The sequence below is a fragment of the Protopterus annectens genome, chromosome 10.part0, assembly GCF_019279795.1.
Source record: "Protopterus annectens isolate FY-2018-M chromosome 10.part0, PAN1.0, whole genome shotgun sequence".
NCBI lineage: Eukaryota > Metazoa > Chordata > Ceratodontiformes > Protopteridae > Protopterus > Protopterus annectens.
The window spans coordinates 1,441,382,760-1,441,409,571 of record NC_056744.1 but is presented as its reverse complement, the minus strand read 5'-3'; the positions used below and the strand labels follow the sequence as shown (position 1 = coordinate 1,441,409,571).

General features: G+C 41.6%; 1 protein-coding gene across 1 annotated transcript in view; it reads left to right on the top strand.

Annotated features, from left to right (window-relative positions):
* STXBP3 (syntaxin binding protein 3) overlaps positions 1-26,812 on the top strand; it is a 758,101-nt gene that overhangs the window by 274,843 nt on the left and 456,446 nt on the right. Inside the window, exons 9-10 of the mRNA XM_044086884.1 lie at positions 7,033-7,090; positions 7,344-7,409. Of these exons, the coding sequence (XP_043942819.1) occupies positions 7,033-7,090; positions 7,344-7,409 (124 nt within the window). The remainder of the gene's footprint in view (positions 1-7,032; positions 7,091-7,343; positions 7,410-26,812) is intronic.

Genomic DNA, 26,812 nt, shown 5'->3' with positions numbered 1-26,812 from the left:
GTTCAAAATATCCTAGTGGCTTCTCATAAAGCATCCACTACGAGGACTTACACCAGTAAATGGAAGCGTTTTGTACATTGGGCAACTACACAACAACTGGATCCCTTAGTAGCTCCTCTGAATAAGGTCTTGGAGTTTTGACGAATTGTTCCACCAAGGGGCTTCTCCTGCCACTTTGAGAGTGCAATTAGCTGCCATATCAAACTTTCATGTGGGAGAAAGTGGGGCACCTATTATGGCTCACAGGCTTTGTAAGGCGTTTCTAAAAGGATCCTTCCACATTAGACCTCCAGTTAGAACTCCTACTTCACCTTGGAACTTGAACCTTCTTTTGTCTCAGCTGATGCTACCACCTTTTGAACCAGCCTCTTCCTGTCCTTTGAAGTTTTTGTCATGGAAGACCCTTTTCTGGTGGCTATCACATCGCCAGGCGGGTATCTGAGCTTCAGGCTCTTTCAGTTCAACATCCTTATTTGATTTTTCACCCTGACAGAGTTTCTCTTTGCACTAATCCATCCTTTCTTCCCAAAGTCTGCTCCGTTAATAATATTAATCAGTCCATTGAATTGCCCACATTTTTCAAGAATCACTCCAATAAATTGGAATATATGTTACACAAGTTAGACGTTCATAGACAACTCAGATTTTACTTGGACAGAACAAAGGATCACAGGAAAACAGACCAGCTCTTTGTAGCCTTCTCAGACAACAAGAAGGGTATGGCGGTCAAAAGCGAACCTTGTCTAAATGGCTTACTGACTGTATTGTCTTTGTCTACACTGCCTCTGAGCAAACTTTACCTGTCAAGCCCAAAGGCCACTCTACAAGATCAGTATCTACATCCCTGGCTCATGCAGCTCGCCTACCGTTAGACACTATTTGTGCGGCTGCTACTTGGTCTAAACCACATACCTTCATTTCTCATTACAAAGTGGATAGGATTTCTAGGGACAGGGCAACCTTTGGTTCCACTGTGCTCAGGAACGTTCTCCCTTGAGTTCCTCAGGAACAAGGAGCTAGGGACGCTACCCAGGTGTAAGAACAAGCGAGATTGAACACTCTCACATATAGAAGTTATGTCCTTACCATAACGTTCCATGTGGAGTGTTCATCTCGCCTTTGTTCTTACATTCCCACCCTCCCTCAGGAAGAACGTCCAATTTAGGTGTCTGGTTTGTTCTCCGGCTTCTGCCTGGAACAGTTGTTGTACTATGTAATTACGTGTTTGTTGTTGGTATGAAAGTGTTATGCTCTCTTCTCTTCTCTGCTGGTTTGCTTGCAAACTAGATCTGAGGTAAAGGCAGAGGGGGATTGTGGGAGTTAGGTTGGTCTCGAGCTTCTTCTCGATGCAGAGCTTTGTCAAGCGGCCGACACGGAGCCGAGGATCGGCTCCGAACCCAGGTGTAAGAACAAAGGCGAGATGAACACTCCACATGGAACGTTATGGTAAGGACATAACTTTTATTTTGTGCCCCCCCCTTCCTGTCAGGGGAGAATGACCAACCCATCAATAAGCTAGTATTTTTATGTGGATTTCCAGTTTGCATTCCATGTTGCCTTCAGGTAGCTCAACTCCCATTGGGAAATGCTGCAGTCAAAGGCCATTCCATTAAATGCATGACTGCTTCTTTTGCTGACTTCAGGAATATCTCCATCATGGTCATCTCTGACTGCTTGGTTACCGGTTCATGTCTTGACAGACTTAGAGTTGGGCTTGTTTTTTTTTTAACCTTGAAATTTCTATGCTTTTCCTTATTTTGCAGTCTTCTGTTTTCATGCTAGTGGATTTGATGCTTTGAGGTCAGCTCAGTTGTAGACCCATTAAGGATGGTCCCCAGTTTTAGATGTGGCAGACACCTTCTTCCTGTGTTTGATGTTTGAGGGGACCTTTTTCAGTAAGTCCCAAATGCCTTTGTTTGAATGGCTTTTCTGTGCACAGTGCTTTAGGACTTTGTAAATTACCCAAGCAAGTACTTGTATATTGCTTGCGAACACTTTAGACATCAAATTTTCCTTAATGCGGTATGGCATATGATGTCACCACATGCAAGCCCTCTATGTAGAAATTTCAAAGTAAAAAATAAACTTCAAAGTAAAAAAAAATAAAATAAAAAATGGAAAGTAGAATGAGCCCAGTCAGAGACCCAGCAAAGAAGGCTGTCTTATAGATAAATGATTAATGCATTCTTACTATATTAATTCATCTTGGCCTATAACTGTCTCCATTTAGAAGTTAAAAAAACTGTAATACTGTCAGCTTTGTATCAGAATAAGCAGTAGCATGTGTTAATCCACAGATCCTTGAAGAAGCTAAGATTGCCCTATGATGTAGAAAAAAATGCCATTAAAGTGGCATTTATGAGACCTACAGCATTGCATAAGCTAGCCAACATGCTGGCAGTATTGTACTTTAATGCAGCTACCAAACGCTACCAAACGCTGTATCTATGTTAACAGTTCAGAGAGAATTTTGTAGTATGATGATCAGTACCTTCCTTGATGGTAATATGACTGGAAATATCCTTCTGTTGTTTTTCTGTGAGGGTTTCACATTAGGAAGTATGTGTTTTTCTTCCTTTGGAGTATGCCATGATGTCACGATACATGTGAAAGTGCCTGCTAGTTCTCAGATCTTGATCCTGCCATGGTTCGTTACCAAGTTGTATTCATCATTTGAAGTAATGCTTAAATGGTTTAACTTTGCCATAATGTTTTAGGTGTTTTGAGTTATTTTTGCACTACCTGTATGTCTTGTGTGTGGATCAGTTTAGTCATTTTCAGCTAATACTGCCTTACGTGATATTATTGGTTGCACTTCAGATGTTCTGTTTTGCTCATGTAAATCACTGCCTAAGTGAATCTGCTTGACCAAGCTTGCGTGGGTGGAATTCATCTTACAATCCATTATAATTTGATGTAAAGTAAAGGTAGACACATTGCTGGAGGTCCTGGGTGGCGTAGAGCACTTGAGCTTCAGATTCACCTAGTTTTCAATGTTTTTTTTTTTCTTCAGTTAGATTTCATGTGCAGCACAGTAGTGATATTTCCTTAACAGGTAGCACAAGCAAGTAAAATTGTCCCTCGTATTACAGGAAGGATACTTTATTACAACATCAGTGAGTTACTTATCGATTTCTGTGTTGTCTAAACCGCTTGTGCTGAGATGTGTGAACTTCCCATTAACTTCACTGATCTGCCCAGCCTGAGTACCAGTTGTACTGAATAGCATGGGTTTATGTTGAACATAAAACCTGAACAACTAAGTTCCATAGCTCCTGTTTAGATCCTCAGTTACTTTAAATCTAACAGTGGTCAGCATGGGGAGTAAACACACAACCCCCCCCTCCCCAATTCTGTTTCCTAACTTATAGCTCATGGAATACTATGACAGTGTATGAACTGCCTCATGCTCACTGATAAAAGTCCTCTGGGTTTAGGAGGAGTTCATCATCGGGAACAGGTGTAAATACTTAACTGGAGCCATCCCTCTCTTAGCTAGCTACATGCGGTGGTCTTAACACTGTCTTACCCCCACCTACACCTCTACAGCATCCACAGATTACAAACTCAACTTTCCTGTGCTGATGCTGTTATAAAGTCCTTATCAAAGCCTCTTGGGACTCTGAAAACTAGGTGGCCTAACCTCTTAAATGTACCTCATGCATGCAACCCAATGTTGATAGCTTATGCTTTGTCACTATAGGAAATATAGACACTTCAGGGATCACATACCTAACATGCAGAAGACCTCACGGCAGCAAGACCAAGCTAGATCATCTGGTTATAGGTAAAGTCCTAGTTTAGACAGTCAGATGCTCTACTCACCATTAGAGCAAAGACAGGGTTATTGTAAGTTGTCTCTCAGGTGTCAGGATATGGAATATCACTGAAGCTCTCAAGTCCCTTCATTTATGACCTGATCATTGCTCACATGAGACCCAATCACTTGAGAGGAATCTCCGTGGATCATATGAAGAGGGCATGGTGAAGATCTCAGAATTTGTGTCTGGAAAAGAAGTAAAACTAGTAGTGAGTAGTATCCTATCATTGCCAAGAATGATGCCGTAATACAAAGATTTATCGACTTTAATGATTGGCTTTACTAAAGGTGTGATTCTAGGGCAATCCAATATATACCAGCCTGGGATGAGATGGTTGACAACCATGGCTGTTTTGCTAAGGCTTCTGTGTCTTCATGGCCTCCATATATCTCCCCCCCCCCCAGTGCCTTTTTAGCCAAGTTTAGTCTTCACAAATTATCCACAGTCAACCGCAATCAAAACCATATAAAAGGAGTACTGCTCAATGTTAGAAGCCTAAAGAAATTGTTGCACTCCTTAGACATTCCTAACTGTTAAAACATTGATGTATGCATAGTTATTGAAACATGGTTTCATAACAGCAAAAGCACCACTGTCCCACGATGCAGAGTCTTAATGTCTACCACTCCATCAGATCCAGCGCTGAATTGGATGTTGTGACTGATAGGGGCATAACTATTCACATCCAGACTCATAATGCAGGACAATGACCTAAACTCCCCTGCATTCTTCTTACAATAAAACCCAGTAACGTATAGTAGCCAACTGCTGTGCCTCACTTGAGACACTGGCAGACCATAAGCCACCAAAAACTCCGCTGTTGGCTTGATAAGAAAAATTCTTATTTTTAACTGAACCAGAAGGGTGGTATGCATTTCCTGCTAAAGGAAAAACTATGCACCCACTACCATATTTCCTTCTTGCCTCTGTAATTCCATAGAACTGTTTTCCTCTGTTAAAAACCTTGGCTTTTTACATAGAAGCTACTCTTTTGTTCCAGCTGTATTAAAAATAAATGAATCCTACCATTGCCAGCTGCTGGAAACTTACCTTATTCTTCACCAGTGAGTCATACATTGTCATTGGAAGGCATTTTCCATCCCAGTTTAAAATAAGACATTCCAGTTCAATCCTGTTCTTTTTAACAGCAGTTTATGTGACCCGGATATTCTGTGCGATAAAAATCTACTGTTTGTTTCTTTTTGTACAACCTTCTCTTGAGCCAACTGACTTTCCATAAAGAAGATTTTGAACCTTCTTGTAATCTTAATCTGTAAATTTCTTAAAATTTTATATTTATGCTCTTTGCCGTCACTGCCTTTTGACCATCATCCTTCTAGTCGGCCCATTCATTCACTTCATTGGGAGAGGATCAGCTAGGAGGGAGTAGTTTGATTTTTGCATAGTCCTACATTTCCCCCATGGATGCCTGGCTTGCATAACCAAACAGGGATGTCACTTCCACAAGAGATTTGCCAGCAAACAGTCACCCCCTCATCTCAAGCACAGAAGGCAGCTTCCTTAGACTGCACCAGAGTATTCCTCAAGCACCTACTAACCCCTCCCCAGCCGAAAGACGTGAGTGGATCAAGGCCCCTCACTTCTGTCTCCCTCCTGCATGGATCCTCCATGTTAGGGCAGCTAATCAAACCGTGTTCGCCCGAGTCACAGTAATGGATTCATGCGTCTGCACCATGGAGCCAGGCTTGTAAAATTCTTAAATTTAACATCCGCTCACTCTTAGTTGTTCCTTAAAGTTTCTTTGTACTCCAATCCCATACTCTTTGCAAGCCAACCAACTCTATTGCCACCTCTGATCATGTTTTCTTAGTGTTAGATGGCAAAACCTTGAAGGCTTTTCCTTCATACATGACGAACATGGGAAATGGCTGTGAATTTAGGACAGAGTTGTTGCACTATCTTAAAAGGACAGCTTACTACTTTTGTTACCCTCCCCATCTAATTATCACAACTTCCTGATATAGCTGTACACAACCCATTGTGGGTACCTGAATTTTAAGTAATTTGGGTCTTGGGTTTACAATGCAAAATAAATACATGAATGGTGGTGATTTGAATTTTATTCTTTGTAAAATTAAAACAGGGCATTTGTGTATTTAATTTGCTCACACTGCTTAGGATACAGTGTTGCAGCTTTTTGCCTTTAGTCATTGTCGTATTGCATGTTTACTGGTCTTATCTGATCCTGTATTTTTTTAAGTTTAATTTACTTGCTGTTGCTGTCTCCCTCCACTTCCTCAGGCTGGGGCTGAAATGGGTGCCTTATGATAAGTCAGTTTCCTAGTTCAACAAACAAACAAGCAAGCAGTAAACTAACAACTCAAGATGGTGCAGACTTGTTGTCATGTCTGTGACTGTTAGGATTTATCCTAAAAAAAAATATTTTACAGTGGTAGAACACAAGATATTTAACAGAAGTAAAGGCATCCTCTTGGACCACAGCAATCCTAACAAGGACAGAATCACAGTAGTATACGTCTTTGATGACCTCAAAAATGGGAAAACTGAAAAGACAACTTCCCACACTAAAGCTGTAAGGACAGAACGTGTGTCTTATCAGCTGTGAGACCCATACATGCATGCATAGCGATAGATTCAAACAAAATGACATTAAACAGGATTTAACAGGTAGGGATTTATGCCTTCCTGCTCAGATTGGTTCTGAGGCAGAGCTTCAGCATTCATCTTCTAGTTTGGGAATACCCCCCCCACACACACACACACACACACACACATTAATCTCTCTCTTTCCATGAGTTATTGACGCAGATGACGTGCTACAGGGACTGCCATGCCAAGGTACTTTGACCACAATGGCTTCCTTGTTCCTTCCTATCAGCCATAAGACTCTGCAGACAGCTCTGTTCACTGCTTGAGAATAAGCTTTACCATTCTGATAGCAATAACGCATTCTGTAGGGAACAGTGTAGTTTTCTTCTGTACTTGTGACCTCAACATATGGTGCATCTTATTATGATTATAAGCAAGAATGACAGCAAATGGCAATATGTTTTCTTGCAGTTATTAAAACACATATAATGAAACAAGAAGTGCAGAGTTTATATTAAGGTGGTTATTTTCAGTAAGAATGTGGTGGGAAGAATGCTGTCAGCAGATGCACATAACTCAAGTATATTGTGTCAGCAAATCTTAATTTAACTTACTGTTGCATCTGTTTTCTGTTTAACAGGAAAATTCCCAAACTTATAAAAGAGCTTTCAGCAAGCAGAAAGGAACGAGATGGAAATGTAAGGCATTTTAATGTTGCATTATCTGTAAATGAGCATATGTAGTATATACTAATGCTTAGTGTCCGGTCATTCTGCATTGCATTCAGGCAGTGTATAAACTTTGTTAATGAAAACCATAGTAATGGATACAGTAAAGTATAGATTAACGCATTAGTTCATTTGAGGGAGCAGTTAAAATTGGAGTATATTGAAAGTCTTGGATGTACAAGTGTTGAAAGATAATCAGAAGTGTTTCTGATTTGTTACATAGGTAACAATAAATGCCTTGTCCAGTCTCATGAGGAAGATGCCTGATTTCCGTAAACAGATGACAAAGGTATGCAGAACTGAAGTATACTGTTACCTTGCAAAAACACATTTCTTTATACTGTTTGAAAGTTACAAGGCTAAATTCTGGGAAATACAATAGGGAATATTATACTGCATATTGATGACACCATTTTATGTTTGCATGCTTCATCCGGCTTGTATAACTAAAAAGTGCCTTTGGAAAAAGAAGCAAGCACCATTAGATCTAGAAATGCATTTTTTATTCTGAAAAGATAGTCCGACATTTATCTAGAAGCATTTATTTCCATTTAGTTGCACAGCAGAAATCCAAAATTAAGATGGAATCTAAAAGATAATTAAAATGATAAAAGTCCATTACAAAGGTGTTTCTTTTCCCCATATACAGAAAGTTATGTATATAACCTGTCACTATGCATTACTAGAGTTCCATTTAAAAGAAAACAATAGTTGCACTTTGAAGCAGAACCTTCCCTTACTGTATTGTTACTTATCTCATGCCCTTTTCTCACTTTGAAGGCACAAGCTGTCAGCTGAGTAATTTCTGTTAAGATTGCAGTATGGCTAAGTACAGAGAGACCACATGTTCTGGACTGGACTGTATTACTGTGTAAAGAAAATAATCTGTCATCACCATAGGACACAAGTAATTTAAACAAGTGCTCAATTCAGCAGAGCTGAAATGAAGTATTAAATAGCATGCTGCCTCTTGTTTGTTAACTGGCATTGCCTTGTTCTGCTAGAAAGGGAAGGAACCTTTTCACGGGCAAAGGAGTTTGAGAAAGTAGACTGTTCAGTTGGTCTTTATATTTTAACTCTACCCATGCAAATGTATTACATGCAAGTTTGTGTGACATACAAAATTGAAATTATCACCATTAAAAGAAACCGCTACATGGTGAATGTTGATAAAAAGTATAAAAATGTTTATAAAATATCATTTAAATTACATTATACCATCTGGTCTGGAAAAGTGATGTAAATTAATGTATGTATAAAAAAATCATTAAAATGACGTACAATTCGGTCTGGATGAACTGATGTAAGCCTGCATATAGGTGTACCTGAAAAGACTGACAGAAAATGCCCTTTCCCCACTGCTGTGCAAACTCTGACTTGGTATATATAATTAGAAGGAGGTGTGTGTGTGCAGGGGGGGGCTTGCCTTCCTGCAAAAATATTGTAAAATGTGTTTTCGGTGTTGAGATATTTTTTATGTTTTTTTTCTGTATGCTTAGATGTTATCACATTTTTCAATATATATGGTCTGTATTGAGTAGTCCTTTTTAGTGCACCAAGTGTTCAGTATTTAAAACCAATAAGAGCAAAGGTTAGTGCATATGTCAAATGGACTAAAAATATTAAAAAAAAAAGTTATTTTTGCAGGGGGGGACAAGACCCCATGCACCCCACACCCCCGCTACTTAAATATTCCATTTTTTAGAGTTATTGATTTTAATTGTCCTAGTGCCAGAGGTGGAGATCTGAATAATCGCCTTGAGACTAAGGAATTTGAATGGATTTTAAGACTAGCTGCTGATTCATATCCAGGAATTAACAGCAAAGTTAGTTTAAAACCAATTTTAACTAGATTACGTAATATTATTAATTGATTTTTTAAAGTTTTATTATGTTGTTTGCACTTTAAGACCTGTTTGTCACATGATTCTTGGCTGCTAATCATGTAACTTCTAGACCTGTATATACGCTTCTAGTATGCAGACTTGATTGTATTAGTATTGAAGAAGGATTCTGCCCGAAAGCTTTGCTTTGTTATTAAAGGTGGTTTTTCCTACAAGTTTGTGTTACTTGCTCCACGTTTTGCAGATGGCTTTTTGGTCTACATCCTGCATAATAACTATTTGCGCAGTGTCAGTGGTACAGTAGGAAACGCAGATTGATTGCTGACACTGCAGTGCAGATAACAGGGGGTGCCACACTCCTTAGTTGTACCATCCATTGGATGAGATGTTCAACCAAGGCCCCATCTGATGGTGGTAGCTCAAGTGGATATAAAAGATGCCACAGCACCTATCAAAAACAGTAAGGGTTCGTTCTTTATATAATCCATAGGTATTTACATAAACAATATTTATTTATAGTTCTACTTGTATATCTGTATGCACATTGTTTACAAATCACATTCTTCTTTTACATTTTGCTTCAACATATAGAACAACCCCCACTCCAGTTTCCACAACCAAACCGTTATTTTTTTCACCGTCATTGCCATGTCCCATTTTTCATTAAACATGATTTCCTTAATCCTCTTGTTACAGATCAACCATAATGTAGCAAACATTTTTTATCAAGATTTTCAACCTCTTTCTTACTTTTGTTTCTATAATACTCAAATTCAATCATGTCCTTATGTAAATTGTTCATGTTTTTAAATTCATCCATATTTCCTACCTATCTTTTTCCATCACATTTTTACTCTTTTATATTGTATAAAAACATGTTCACAAGTTTTAAATTCACCACAAAATAAACTCTATCTTTTATACTTTTATGTGGCGTGTTCATCTTCACTGGTACTTTTTGTATAGACAACCTCCATAAAAAATCCCTGACCTTCCATATGTGCTTTAAATCTTTTAATTCTTGCAGTAATAGCATTCCTTTTCTCATTGTTTAATTTCTTCCAAGGGTATATCCTGTAATATTTTTCCATAATCTTATCACACCATTCTTTTCTATAATTTTCAGTTTCTTGCACATTTATTTTCCACGAGATAGTATTATCTTGATAATTCTTTATTTCAACTAAAAATAAGTCAACCATTCTGTTTTATATTTCACACTTAATATTCTTGTTAGTACAGAAACCTCAATGTCCTTTTAAACACTTCATTACTGTATATAAACTTGATGATGACGTGCATTATAGGGTTTATTAACCTTAAACCTCCTCTTTTGTTTTTCCACATATAACACCCTTCTTTTCATAGGGTTCAGCCTTGATCCCCAAATAAAAGAAAATATTATGTACATATTTTCTCTAAGTTTAAAGGAACACTTCTTCTTTTGGCTTTTCCCAGTTAGGGGTCGCCACAGCACTAAAGACGCTAAATAATCTTTGCTAACAGTACAGAATTTATTAGTTATACTTTCTTTTTAAAGGAAAGCCTAAAAGACTTCCAAAACACACACATTTGTTATTTCCTTTATTTTTTCTTTCCATAGAGAATTTATAATTTCTTGTTTCCCAAAGTTTATTCTAAGGATATTAATGTTATCCTTATTAAATTCAACTCCACCAATCTTTCCCTCAAAACATAAGTCTTAACTTTTGTCTTTATTTAATATGAACCCAATAACCTGAAGAATTTATTGTATTTGTTTTATTACTGCAATCATGTTTTCATTATTTTTGTTGTAATGATATCTGCATAATTATAACAATATGAGTATTTTATCCCTTCATTAGAAATATAACTGTTAGGAGCCATCTCCTTATTCAGGTACATAGATGTTACATTATTACATGCATTACTAATACAAATAATGTACCACTCAATGGACATCCTTGCCTGATTCCCTTCTCTAACTTTATATCTTCACTCAAACCTCAATTTATCATAATCTTCACTATATTATACTTAATATGCTGACATACACACCTTCTTAATCCTCTTACTCATATGCATCAAATATGTCCCATAATACTGAGTGATGTATCAAATCAAATGCTTTGCTTAAGTCTTTTACCATTACTTATGCCTGAATATTTCTAACTACTATATTGTCTACTAATTTCCTAATTATTAATAACAAGTCTTGAAGTTTTTAATCTTTTATACCGAACATGTACTCTTTTACAACATTACCTACCTTATCTACCATCCTTTTTTAATATTTTCATAAAAATCTTGTAATCTGTAGTATTTAATGCAATTGGTCTCCAATTCTGTATTTCTTCCTTCTCTCATTTTTTTCTATATAAACCTGATAATACCTCTACAAAGCTGGGCGGCCACGGTGGTGCAGCGGTTAGCGTTGCCACCTTACAGCAAGGGGTTCTCCGGTTCAATCCTCGGCTGGGGTGCCTTCTGTGAGGAGTCTGCATGTTCTCCCTGTGGTCGCATGGGTTTCCTCCGGGTGCTCCGGTTTCCTCCCACATCCCAAAGACATGCTGTAGGTGGACTAGACACTCTATATTGGCCCTAGGTGTGAGTGCGTGCATGTGTGGGCCTTCTGTGGAAGGTCGGGCGCCGGGCTGGCAACTCGACACCGTAAAACTCCACTGCCAATCATGAGCGGACAGTGATCCACTGTGGCGACCCTTAACCGGGAAAAAAAGCCGAAAGAAGAAGAAGAAGAAGATACCTCTACAAAGCTCTTTCTATGTAAAACCTTTATTTAATCATTCAATCTGATGTTATCCGTGTCATTATTTATCACTGATGGATCTTTGATCCGAGCACGGATCCGAGCCAGCAACTGATGGACAGATCCAGAGCTCAAGCTTCTCTTCTTCCCATAATCCCCTGCTGACCTGTAACCCTCAGATCTCGTTTGCCGCGGAAATGCTAGGACATGCTTCCTGTAGCTCCAGCTGTAGAGCAGATGAGTATCATTCCTTTTGGGTTTCTCTTGCTTCTGTTTAGCTAAAGAGCTTTCTTAACCTCTCCTTACGGGTTAGTGTAGTTAGTTTTTGGTTTCCTCCCCTCCCTGTACTTTATCTAGGGATTGTCCCTGGGTTCCTGTCTTTTTCTGTGGGTCATTTTCTGTAGCTATTTTTGTAGTTAAAGTATAGTTTTTCCGTAAATGGATTATTTATTTAGAAAGGGTAGTTTTTTTGGGTCTCTTTTTTTGGGTCTCTTCTACCTTATTCCTTTCCTGAAAGTGTGCATGGTGCCTTCTCTCTCTTGGGTGATTTTGTGTATGTGTGTGTCTGTCTCTTATGAAAATGTCTGACAAGCCCTCTGGCTTTAAGAGATGCTCCTCATGCAGTCGGAAGATGCCTCATTCCAACTTGCACAAGGATTGTGTTTACTGTTTAGGAGAGTCTCACCTCGAGGTTGAATGCGACATTTGTGCTGCATTCAACCTCAGGGCTCTCATGGATCGCAGAAACAAATTATTGCTAAGGGGGGTCCTCTAGCTTTGGGCTCCCCCACTACAACTCCTTCGGAACCTAAGAGAAAGACTTCCTCTTCCTCTAAGTAATCCCCCTCTATAAAGCCAAGGCTCTCTGATCGCAGATCCCCAGATCCGAAGCAACTGTCTCTTCTAAAAACGTCTGACAAGCCCTCTGGCTTTATGAGATGTTCCTTCTTGCAGTTGGAAGATGCCTTATTCTAACTCGCACAAGGAGTGTGTTTATTGTTTAGGTGAGTCTCACCTGGAGGTTGAATGTGACATTTGTGCCACATTCAACCCCAGGGCTGTCATGGATCACAGAAACAAGTTATTGCTAAGGGGCCTAGCTAAGGGGAATCCTCTAGCTTAAGACCACCCCTCTACAACTTTTTAGATCCCAAGATGAAGACTTCCTCTTCCTCTAAGGAATCCCCCCTCTAAAAAGCCGAGGCTCTTGGAGCGCAGATTCCCTTCTTCCATTAAGCTAGTCGCCAGTTTGCCGGTACTCAGTGAGGCACTTTCGCAGCCCCTGATACCCGCTACTTCAGGCCTCTACCGAGACCCATTCGGAGTCCAGTATGCCACGAGATGCTTCTTCGACTATGGAACCTGCGGATGTCTCTACCTTGGATGAGTCTAGAGCCGATGTGCAGGCACTGGCTTCTGAGGGTGTATTCAGGCCTACAGATTTGCATTTAAAACCGATGCCATTTTCTTCATCAAGGCCTAAAACTTGACCCACGCCTAGAAAACAGGCGTCCAACCCGCATGGTCAGGCCCATATTCCTAAAAAACAAATGCTTAGAATGGCTGAAGACCTTATTACTTTAATTAGGGGAAGCCAGCCTTCCCCCTCTGAGACCTAGAACTGATTTTCCTTCTGATTCTTCTGATCAGGATTCTGAAATTCCTGTTTCTTCTGATGACCAGGATTTGCCCTTATCTACCTATGAGGATTGTCATGCAGAGGATTCCATTCCCTTTGCTTCCCCTCCAGAAGAATTTTCTTTTGGTGAAACCTTGCACACTCTTAGGGAGCTTTTCTGCGGGTAAAGCCAGGATTACTCTGACTCAAAAAAGAGGCTTAGGGAATTTTTACTCCTCCCTCAACACAGACCTTTAGCTATCCCTCCTGTTCTGGACATTGTAGATGATGCTTTCTTGAAATCTGTCTTGGCTCCAGACACTTTACCTCTAGCTCCCAGAAAACCTGACGGGTATTACAGATTACTTGACTCTCACAAGTTCCGCTTCAAGAATCCTACTGCGGATCAAGAGACCATTTCCCAAGGACCAAAGGGCATTAAGGCTACTGCTGCCAAAAACCTTACCCCCTCTGATAGAGATTCTAGGGCCTTGGACAGATGAGGTAAGAAGGTATACACGTCTGCTACTTTGCCCATTAGGGCCTTAAATTGCCAGTTTCATATGTTAAAGTATCAGCAGCATATTATGGGACTACTTAAACAGAAAATTATGTTGATTCCTGACTGTGCTGAACATAAAGAATTACAGGATTTAATGCATTCTGATGAACAAGTTAGTAAACATACTTTGCAGTGTGGATTTTACTCTTTAGAAGCATCTTGGCTGCTGTCACTGGGTCTGTACTTAGAAGGCATGCTTGGCTTAAGGAGCAAAACTTTCCAGATCATGTTAAAGCTAAATTACTGGATGCTCTCTTAAACCAAGACCGTCTGTTTGGCAACAAAGCAGAAGTCTTTAAAAAGATGGAGGCAAAAGCTAAATCTATGCAAACTGTTAAAAGATTTCCTACAAGTACAGCCTCCCAGATTTAATAGGCATTGGCCTTCTAAGAATTGGTCCTTTCCAGTCCAAACCCAGGAACAGCAGACCACCTAGGTTACAGTCTCAGCCTACACACAGGCCTAAGCAGTGGGGGGCTCCCACTTCCAAAGCTAACAGTAGTAAGACACCCCCCTATGGAAAACTGTCACAATGACTTAACCTTAACCCTTCCAAGCCCTGCTCAGCTGCCTGCTCCCTTAGGAGGAAAGCTCACCCTGCATGCAAAAAACTGGGAACTCATTACCCAGGACAAATGGGTTTTAAATGTAGTTTTCCAAGGATACAGATTCCACTTCCACACCTTACCAACCCCAAACGGTTGGCCAGACCTACCCCCAAATTAGTGGGCCGAGGCTCAACAGCAGGTTCTCTCTCTTCTAAGTATCAGGGCTATTCAACCTGTCCCAGCAGAAGAAAGGGGGCAAGGTTTTAACTCAAGATTTTTCCTGGTACCCAGAAAAAAACAGCTCCTGGCATCCTATCCTGGACCTCTCTGTTCTAAACACCTTTTTGGTAATCCCAAAATTCAAAATGCTAACCCTTCAAAAGCTGCTTCCTGTGCTAGGCAAAGATGCCTGGTTGGCAACCTTAAACTTAAAGGAAGCTTACCTGCACATTCCAGTAAGGTAATCTTGCAGGAAATACCTATGCTTCAGAGCAGGCTCCATGCACAGTCAGTTCTCTGCACTTCCCTTTGGCTTATCTACTGCTCCCAGGGTATTTACAAAGTGCCTAGCTCCGGTCATTGCATTTTGTAGGCAGAGAAATATTCAAATATACCAGTACATGGACGATTGTCTGATTGAGGCAGAAAGCCCAGGACATGCTATTAAAACATCTGACATTTGTAAAGAAACTTCTAACCTCACTGGGGTACACCATAAACAAAAAGAAATCTCATCTAGTACCCTGCCAACAAATTGTATTCCTGGGGGCAAGCTTGAACACAACTTCCCAGATGGTTTACCTAATGCCAGAAAAACAAGTTTATTTGACAACCTTCTTCAAACTACTGGCCACAAAGACCCAGCTATCTGCAAGGAAAATTCTGCAAGCCCTGAGATTCATGGCCTCTTGCATTCTACTAATTCCATATGCAAGACTGCGTACGAGGAAACAACAGTGGTATCTAAAAAGCCTATGGTGTCAACATTCTCAGGACCTGGAATCAATGATTCCTATCATTCCTTGTATAAAGACAGAGTTCCTTTTATGGGCAGAGGCCTGCCACCTCAACAAGGGGCTCCCTTTCAGTCTACCCCCTACTTCCCAAACCCTGACTACAGACGCATCAGACTATGCATGGGGGGCACATTTGGCAGGGCAGTGCATTCAGGGCAAATGGAACCAGAGTCAGATGCACCTGCATATCAACCAAAAAGAAATGTTAGCTGTACAAAATTCCTTGACAGCCTTCAAGGACCACATCCTTCCAAGACAATTATTGGTAAAGACAGACAATACCACAATTATGTGGTATATAAACAAGCGGGAGGAACCCACTCATACCCCCTCTGCAGACTAGCCATGGCTCTGTGGAACACAGCCTTGAGCTATCAAGTGCACCTACAAGGTCAATTCCTGTCAGGCAAGCTAAATTCACTGGCAGACCTAAGCAGAAATCTCATGAACCCACACAAATGGAAACTGGAACCAAAAATATTCAACCTCTTGAGGAACAAATGGGGGACCCCAGAGATGTACCTGTTTGCCTCCCCCCAAAACTACCAATTGGACAAATTCTGCACAAGGACTCCCCACAGCCAAGCTTGGAAAGTGGATGCTCTGTCCTTCACCTGGGAAAGCCTCTCGGTTTATGCCTTTCCCCCTCTGCCTCTCCTCTCGAAGGCTCTGCTAAAGATCAAACAGGACAAACCATGGACAATTCTTATTGCACCAGACTGGCCTTGCCAGCACTGGGTGCCCCCTCTTGTGCAGCATGATGCTGCTGTATCCATGGTACCTACTTCAAACATCTTCCCTGCTAGCCCAGCAGGCGAGCCACATTCTGCACCCTCCGCTTCAAACCCTGAACCTTGCAGCCAGGCTAATTCCTTGAGCTCTCCAATAGCATCCATCAGTAAGCAGGTGCTAGAGGTCATTCTGGAAGCAAGAAGACCTAGTACTAGAAAATCCTATGCTGAAAAGTGGAAAAGATACTGTTCCTGGAGCCAGACCCAGGGTATGGGCACTACGGTGCCCAGTTTACCTCATATTCTTCAGTACTTAACAGAAATGTTCCACAAGGGCCTATCCTTCTCGTCTATTAAAATTTATGACTCTGCAATTTCAGCACATTATAATACTGAACCACCCCTCTTCTCTCAGCCCCTGTTAAAGCATTTCCTCAGAGGGGCTAACAATTTAAGACCCCCCCCCCCAGGCGAGCCCCTCCTCCAGCCTGGGACCTTAACTTTGTTTTGGAAAAGTTCACTCTCCCTCCATTTGAACTAGCTGCAACTGCAGAGCTGAAATTCCTTTCTTGGAAAACAGCCTTCCTTCTAACCATCACTTCAGCAAGAAGAGTGTCTGAAATACAGGCCGTCATGGCAGTGGAGCCCTTCATTATCTTTCATGCAGACAGGGTTTCCCTCAGGAACAATCCTTTCTTTATGCCCAAGGTGGTGTCTAGTGTGGCCCTAAATCAGTCCATTTATTTGCTTACTTTTTTCCCTAATCCACAAAACAGAGAATGAATTCTGCACTCCTTGGATGTGCACAGACAACTTAGATTCTATGTATTCAGGACTAAGCCTCTCAGAAAATCTGAACAGCTGCTAGTTAGTTTTGCCGCAGAGGCAGAGGGGAAGGCCATTTAAAAGCAAACTATTTCTAAATGGATAGGCCATTGCATTCATTTCTGTTATAAGTACCACGGAAAACCTACCCCACAGGGGATAAGATCACATTCCACCAGGGCTGCATCTACCTCTACAGCCTTTCTCAGAGGGGTCCCTACCAGGGACATCCTAGAAGCTGCTACCTGGAGCTCTGTTCATACCTTCACCAAGCATTACCACATGCCTATTTTTTCTAAATCCAGAGCTGGTTTTGCCACTACAGTATTGCAGGGCTTAATAGCTGGTCCTAATGCTCTCGAACTTCCTCCTGCCTTCCTTAACTTTGGGAATCTACCCAAATGTAATGACTGCAACAGTGAAAAATGAAGAACATAGTACAGTTGTGTACACTTACCATAAATGTAGATGTGAGTGTATTCACTGCTGCAGTCCTGGTTACCCTCCCTCCAGCACCCTGACTTCTCTTGGCTCTACCTTTCCTTCTTGTTTGGTGTATTTGAGCTTTCTGGTGTATTTGCTTTTTGTTGGAGGTGTAACATAACATATAATTGCTTCCCATTATGGGGGCACCTGACATCTGAGACAAGATAAACTGATGTAATGTCATCGGCTGCAAGTTTTATACTCCTGACAACCTGGCGTCATGGAAGAAGAGAGAGCATCCGACGCAGGAAACCAAGACTCTGGTATTCAGGCCAGCTGAGGTCTACCTGCAGGCAGATAACCCAAATGTAATGACTGCAACAATGAATACACTCTAACATCTACATTTATGGTAAGTGTACACAACTGTACTTTCTGTGGCCGAAAGGTGTGAAATGAGTTATAGCCTGGTAGTGCAGGGGTGCTTTCTGCTGCCTTGAACCAGGTCTCTGTTACAGCACAAATGTCGATGTTCTCCATTTTAAGGAATGCTTCGAGCGAGTGGATTTTGAAATTTAGACTTCTAGCATTGAGCACCGTGACCCTCTGATTGCATTTGTTTATAGCTGTTACGGTGGTAATTTGGTCTTTTGAACACCACCTAAAAAAGGCAGTATATAGGGGTGGCAAGAGCCTTGGCCAGTATCCGGAAGCCCAGGGATGACAGATGCAGGCCATCTTTGAAAAAGCATCGAGGTCTGTCATTCATGTCATCCCAGGCAGGCAGATAATGGATCCCCTTAGAATGACACCAGAAACTTAACCAGTTGTTGAAATCATTCCTCTTCTGCTTGTACTGTGGTATTATTCTGGGTGATGGTAGGATGCTGTCCAGGGCTAGGGTCATACCCTCCTGGGCTACCTAATCCGAGAGCTCCTCCATGTCTCTCTTCATGTAGTCTAGGGAGGTAAGTCTCTGGTCATTCACATCCACGTGTACAATGACAGTGTCATTTTTGTACCTGTTGTTGAGGGACCTCAGTGCATGCGTTATGTGGCGGATCCTGGCACCTGACAGTTACTTTCTCCTTATTCAACCTATTGAGTGGGACATCAATGTGCCTCACTGTCGCGAGGCACCTGTGACTAGCGTGTTGGGCATGCTGTTTTGCCTTGGGCTTTGGTTGAGTGCCACACAGTTTAGGAGAGTTGTGTCTTATGATTAGTGTTGTGGTGGTTGAGTGTGTTTCTGCCTTGGAGGTCTCTGCTGTTTGGATAGATTTTTGAGAGCCTTCACAAAGGTGGATGTTTGGTTTGAGTTTTTATGTGAAGGCAGTGCTGGTGTGTGTTCTGGAGGGCTGTGTGTTCCATATAGTGTGGTGCAAGTGTTGATCTCCTCTTGACCAGCTATTCCCGTCTTGGCTGGAGAGTGCGTGGCTTCCAGTTTGGATATGTAAGTGCATATCTTGCAAGTCTGTGTTGGGAGGTAAGAGGAGAGGGTTGTCTGTGTACACGAGGCAATTGCTACATTGCCTCAGGATGCCCAGGTTCACCAGGTTAAAAGGAGAAAGCACAGGGAACTGACCTTTAGACATGCCTGAAGGGGTGGGCATTAATAATAAGTACTGGAGCTGTTTCCTTGTAGAATGTTTAGTGCTGGTAGCACTTTTGTGTGATGCAATAATTGCTACAAGAAGTAAAGTGTTTGACTAATAAGCTAGTAAACGTGCAGTAGAGGAGAGAACTAGCAGATCTAAGGGAAAAGTTGAAGAGCAGACTTTGGCACCGCTCAAAAGCTTGCAAACACTCCTGGATACAGCAAATCTGTATCTGGACTAGACTTGTTACAGGGAAGGTGGGAAACAAATGCAAAAGCAGGCTTTTAAACCAGAAAGTTGAAAGAGATGGAAAGGCTGCCCAAACGGCCAATAAACTACAATGTCTGGGCCAGAAACCACTCCTCTTGTGGTAGATAGGCTACCCAGTGCTTACCACTCCCACTAGCTAAACAGCTTCCCTGAGCCTAGTAATCACCTGTGAAGCATATGTATAGTGCTATCTATATACATGCATACACTCTTACACAATGTATATGTGTATCAACAACAAATAACTATGAATTAAATCCACGCAGTGCTCAACCAGGTAAACTCGGCAATTAAAAGAAGGAACCAAGTCAGTCAGCAGCACAGCAAACCATTTAATCCACAGAAGCACAATCTAAAAGTAACGGTTATGCGCTTTTGTCTGAAATAGCAGACATCTTCAGAACCATGTTACTCATTCAAATTAGCTGTTAAAAACGGAACCAGTGCTTACTTGCTTCATGACACTAATCATAAATAATAATTTAAATAAAACAAAATATTGTTAAGACATGAAAAAAATTAATGATTTATATTACACTAAAACTATGCATTAAACTTGTTATGCCCTCCTTTTTAATTCACTAACTATCAAAATATTCTCATTTAAATCTGGCAGATTGGTAGCATCAAATCTAAGCTGCCATTTCATTTTTTTATGCAGCAATTTGTTTTCCCTATCCCCAGTAACATCCTTAATGTATATTCCAAACTTTTACCTTCCTCATCACCTCACCATTTTTATCAGTGTTGATAAAATTAAAGTAGGAACATAGTGAGGTGATGAGGAAGGTAAAAGTTTGGAGTAGACATAGTGTTGAATTGCAATGCACAAAAAATTATTTATTTAGCTACCTGTTTCACATGCAATGCGTTTTATATCGGAGAAAACTATTAACTCATTAAAACAGAGTCTGTCAGCATGTGTACAGTATAAAGAAAGGATAGTAAAAGCGCATTAGCTAGACATTTTGTGTATTGCCTTGGTTTTAAAACATTTGTTTTTTTTTTTATTTTAGAACAATTGTCAGTGGAGGATGTTACTGGGGATTGGGAAAACAAATTGCTGCATAAAGAAATGAAATGGCAGCTTAGATTTGATGCTACCAATCCGCTAGGATTAAATGAGAATATTTTGGTTGTTAGTGAATTAAAAAGGTGGGCATAACAAGGTTAATACATAGTTTTTTTAGTGTAATATACATCATTAATTGTTTTTCATGTCTTTTAATAATATTTAATTGTTTTATTTAAGTGTGTTTATGATTAGTGTCATAAAGCAAATGTATTGGCTTACAGGAGGGGCGTGTAAGCACTGGTTCTGTTTTTAATGGCTAATTTGAATGAGTAACACTGTTCTGAAGATGTCGGCTATTTCAGATGAAAGCGCTTAACCGTTACTTTTAGATTGTGCTTCTGTGGATTAAATGGTTTGCTGTACTGCTAATTGATGGACTTGGTTCTTTCTTTTATTTAATGCATGTGTGTATGATAAGGGGTCTGTTATCAGTGGATGCCAGGCTTGTATGCGCATAGTAGTGACAGTCATGCCAGTGTGGGCAAAATGAGATCTGATATTCATCGTGTTACACTGCTGCAGTCATTACACTTGGGTTATCCTGCCATCAGGCAGTTCCCCAGTCGGCCTGAGTTCCAAAGTCTTGGTCCGGCGTTGGTTGCTGTCGCCTCCTCCCTGATGTCAGTGCGACAGGGGTATATAAGATGTAGCCGATGCCATTTTCTTCAGTCTTTCTTGCCACTCGGTGCCCAAAGCAAAAGCAGTCCACTTGCCGGTCAGCCATCTCCTGAGATTTTCATTCCGAATCCAGAACCGAAGTCTTCCACAAAGCTAAGTACCCCGTTGGGGAAACTTTTTCTTGCCTCAGACCGATGTCAGTAAAAATTAATAACTGTATTTCTTGTGGAAAGCAAATACCTCATAAGGATTTCCATTCCTATTGTATCCCATGCGTAGGCCCAGACCACAACATCACTGGTTGTCGATTTTGTGCTAGGTTAACAAGTGCACTATTAAACGTCTGTCTGATTTTGCTCGACATTATTTTGGTAGAAAATTCAGGTTATACCATGTCGTCGGAACTTCCGACAACCAGAATACACAAAAAGCGCAACGACAAGGATAGGCATCCGAGGCCCAAAACTGACGACGAAGCCTCTTCTAGGCCAGTCGCCGGTTCTCCGGTTTTCAATGAGGCGCCTTCGCAGCCCCTGACGACTGCTTCTGTAGAACCATAGGCCGCCTCTGACTCCCACGTGGACATGGCTGGGCCTTCGGACGCACAAGTTACTCAGCCTACCGAGACTAACCTTTCAGAGGGATCTGGAGTAGCTGAGCAAACCCATAGCTTCAGAGGGTGTCTTCAGACCTACTCAGTTAAACATTAAACCCTCAGCTAAGTCTAAGCCTCCTTTAAAATCAAAGAAACAAATACAGCATTCTCCAGGACAGTCTTCCATGCCTAAGAAACAAATGCTCAAAATGGCCGAAGACCTAATCACGTTGATCAGGGGGTCTGATCACCCTCCTGATAAAAGGCCTAGACAGGATGCAGACTATGACTCATCCGACCAGGTGTCCATCTCTTCTGATTCATCCCCAGACCTAGGATACTCTGTACCCCCTTATGAGGATTCTGATGCTGAGGAATCATTTACATCAGCCTCACCGACTGAGGACTACTCTTTTGGGGAAACCCTACATACCATGAGGGAGCATTTCCACTGGGAAGGCCAGGATTACTCAGAATCCAAGAAAAGGCTCAGAGACTTCCTTTTATTACCTCAACACAGACCCCTTGCTATTCCACCAGTATTAGATATTGTGGATGATGTGTATACTGAATCCAGCTTAAATCCTGATTCCTTACCTCCAGCCCCTGTTGAACCTGACAGATACTACAGAGTCCCTAACTCACATAAATTTCTGTATAAAAGCCCTGTAGCTGACCCTGAAACTATTTCTCGGGGACTCAAAGGAGTTAAGGCCTCATCAGCTAAGAATCCAGTTCCCTCTGACAGAGATTCCAGAGCATTAGACAGATGGGGAAAGAAAGTATATACGTCTGCAACTTTAGCAATGAGAGCCTTAAATTGCCAGTTTCACATGCTAAAATATCAGCAATTTTTACTGTCACAGCTAAAACAAAAAACGTTTCCAGAATCAGATCCTCCTAATTTTAAAGAAATGCAGGATTTATTGCATGCAGCTGAACAAGTGGGAAAGCATACTTTGCAATGTGGTTTTGATTCTCTAGAGGCCTCCTGCAGAGCAGCAGTTACAGGCTCTGTCATTAGAAGACGTGCTTGGTTAAAAGAACATACGTTACCAGATCGTGTTATAGCAAAATTATTGGATGCACCTTTGCAGCAGGATGTGTTATCTGGAGTTAAGGCAGAAGAGGTATTAAAGAAAATGGAGGATAAGGCAAAATCTATGCAAAAGGTGAAGGATTTCTTACAGGTTCAGCCTCCTAGATTTAGCAGAAACTGGCCAACTAAGAATTGGTCCTTTCCAATTACAGACAGACCTCAAAGGGGAAAATACAGATGTCCAAGAGGTAGAGGTCAAACACAGGGTCCTTACAGGCCTCGACAATGTGTTGCATCAGGCCAGAAAGAAGGGGAAGACAGGCCCCAATCATATAATAAGCAGCTCCAATGACTTCCCATTGCAGCTGCCAAACAAATCCCTCTTGGCAGCCCCCTTGGGAGGAAAACTGGCACTCTTCTACCACAGTTGGCAAATGATCACCAAAGACAAATAGGTTCTCAACATTGTATTTCAAGGTTACAGGTTCCACTTTCACACTCTGCCAAGGTTAAAAGGAATGCCAAATCTGCCACCAAATCAATGGGCAGAGGCTCAAAAACAAATTACAGCACTCATGGATATGAGAGCTATTCAACAGGTACTAGCACAGGAGCAAGGACAAGGATTTTACTCGAGACTCTTTCTGGTACCCAGAAAGGACAAAGCCTGGAGGCCCATTCTGGATCTTTCATCTCTAAACACGTACCTGGATGTTCCGAAATTCAAAATGTTGACACTACAGCAGCTTCTTCCCATGCTGGGCAAGAAAGCTTGGCTCGTGACTTTGGACCTCAAGGAGGCATACCTGCATGTCCCTATCAGACAAAACTGCAGAAGATACCTCAGATTCATAGCTGGTTCAATGCACTGCCCTTTGGCTTATCTACTGCGCCCAGGGTCTTCACAAAGTGCCTGGCACCAGTAATTGCAATTTGCAGACAGAAAGGATTTCAAATTTATCTGTACCTGGACGACTGCCTGATTCAAGCAGAGAGCAAGGACATTCTTCTAAAGCATCTGGCGTTTGTAAATATGTTAAGTTGCCTGGGGTACACAGTAAACGAAAAGAAATCAAAACTAGTGCCCTCACAACAGATTATATTCCTGGGTGCCAGCTTGAACACAACGGCCCAGATGGCTTATCTCATGCCAGACAAGCAAGGACAACTGACTCGATGCTTTCAATTGATGGCAACAAAGACCCAACTCCCTGCAAGAAAAATTCTGCAGGCCTTGGGTTACATGGCATCCTGCATACTACTAATTCCATATGCCAGATTGCATATGTGGAAACTACAATGGTACCTAAAGAATGTATGGTCACAACACTGTCAAAGTTTGGAAACAGTTATACCACTAATCCCTTGCCTTCAACATGAGTTTCAATGGTGGGCTCAAGCTTGTCACCTCAACAAGGGACAGCCTTTTACACAAGCACAGCCAGGCAAACACTAACAACAGATGCATCGGATTACACCTGGGGAGCACACATGGCAGGCAAATGTATTCAGGGCACGTGGCCCACAGAACAAAGGCATCTTCACATCAATCAAAAAGAGATGCTAGCTGTACAAAATGCCCTTATAGCTTTCAAGCACCTGCTGCATCCAGGACAACTACTGCTAAAGACAGACAACACCACAGTTATGTGGTACATAAACAAGCAAGGGGGCACTCACTCCTACCCCCTATGCAGACAAGCTATGACCTTGTGGAACACAGCTATAAACCTTCAAGTTAATCTGCAAGCACAATTCCTGCCAGGAGAGAAAAACACACTGGCAGATGACTTAAGCAGAAACATCATGGATCCACACGAATGGGAATTGAATCCACAAATATTCAGAATGATAACACAGAAATGGTGGAGCCCGGACATAGATCTGTTTGCATCCCAGTAAACTGCCAACTACAAAAATTCTGCACAAGGAGTTACCATCCACAAGCATGTAAATTGGATGCCCTTTCATTCAGCTGGGAGAGCCTACAAGTATACGCTTTCCCACCACTACCTCTCCTGCCAAAGGTACTCATAAAAGCCAGGCAAGAAGAGTCAAAGATGATCCTGATTGCACCAGACTGGCCACGCCAGCACTGGTACCCAATCTTAAGGAGCTTAGCACAAGAACCACCCTGGATTTTGCTTCAAATCCAACATCTGCTGACTCAGCACAACAATCAAATACTACACAGCCAGCTAAAGACCTTAAACCTAGCTGCATGGAAGATTCCTTAGTCAAGCAAGCATTGCTTCTCTCCAAGGCTGTTATGGATGTCATTCTGGAGGCCAGAAGGCCTAGTACCAGGAAAGCCTGTTCAGATAAATGGAAGAGATTCTGTGCCTGGAACCAAGCTCACAGCCTTGACCCTCTTGTCCCAAACATTCCTCAGAAACTACAATATTTAACTGAGATGCTGGACAAAGGCCTCTCCTTCTCATCCATCAAGATCCACGCCTCTGCCATCTCTGCTCATTACAACACGGATCCACCAATTTTCTCTAATCCTCTGTTAAAGCAGTAACTCAGAGGGGCTAAAAACATAAGACCGCCCTGTAGAGCACCTACTCCAACTTGGGACCTCAACTTTGTTTTGGAAAAACTAACTTTACTTCCTTTTGAGCCAGCTAACACAGCAGAATTAAAATATATCTCTTGGAAAACTGCTCTGCTCCTGGCAATAAACATCAGCACAAAGAGTTTCAGAATTACAGGCACTAATGGCAGTGGAACCTTTCCTCATTTTCCACCAGGACAGGGTGTCTTTAAGAACTAACCCTATGTTTATGCCAAAGGTGCTATCCAGTGTGGCTCTAAACCAAACTATTCACCTGCCAACTTTTTATCCTAAACCACAGAATAAAGGGGAGAGACTACTGCACTCTTTGGACATTCACAGGCAGTTACGCTTCTGTTTGGACAAAACCAAAGCTTTCAGAAAATCTGAGCAATTATTGGTAGCATATGCTGTAGGAGCACAGGGAAAAGCCATTTCAAAACAGACAATCTCAAAATGGATAGGACATTGTATACGTTTCTGCTACACATACCATGGAAAACCAGTACCTAGCAGCATTAGATCTCACTCCACCAGGGCAACAGCCACTTCAACTGCCTACCTTAGGGGAGTACCTACCAAGGATATTTTGGAAGCAGCAACTTGGAGTTCTGTACATACCTTCACCAAGCATTATCATCTGCCTCTGTACTCTAAATCCAGAGCTGGCTTCACCACTGCAGTGCTGCAGGGCCTTATAGCCACCCCTAATGCCTTATAGAACCAGCCACCCTACCTCAGCTTTGGGATTCTACCCAAGTGTAATGACTGCAGCAGTGTAACACGATGAACATAGTACAGTTTTGTACCTACCATAAATGTAGATGTTTGAGTGTATACACTGCTGCAGTCCAGGTTACACTCCCTGCTTCCCCTCTTACTGGCTGGTGTGTACCTATGTCTTCTACCCTTACTACCTATGGGGAGTATTTGCTGGTAGCTGTAAGTTGTTTTTTGCTTTTCTTATGTATGTTTTATTAGCAATTGGAATTGCCTACCTATTTAGAGGCACCTGACATCTGGGGCAAGAAAAACTGAAGAAAATGGCATTGGCTGCATCTTGTATACCCCTGTCACACTGACGTCAGGGAGGAGGTGACGGCAACTGACGCCGGACCAAGACTTTGGAACTCAGGCCGACTGGGGAACCGCCTGATGGCAGGATAACCCAAGTGTAATGACTGCAGCAGTGTATATACTCGAACATCTACATTTATGGTAGGTACAAAACTGTACTACATTGTTAATCCTCATTCAGTCATTACGTGTGGGGTAACCATTCCGACCTCGGAACCGAGCCGGCCATCTTCTAAGCCCGCGTCAGCTGCAAACTCTCGAGCTAAAAACTCTTACCCAGAATTCACCCCTCCCTGTTACCTCAGATTTCGTTTGCCGCATCGCCATTCGGTCGTGCCAAGCTACTTCTCTTGAGCTAAGTACAATATTTTTCTTCATACTAAATTCTAAAACAGCCTCTTCTCTTACCTGATCACATTTAGCGACTATACTTTCTTGAATCTTTTCAATTCCTTCTCTCCTCTTTACCATGAGGTAATTTCTTTTTTACCATCTTTGGTAAACCCCCTTTCCTTCTTACCTTCGGGTAATTCTTGTACCATTG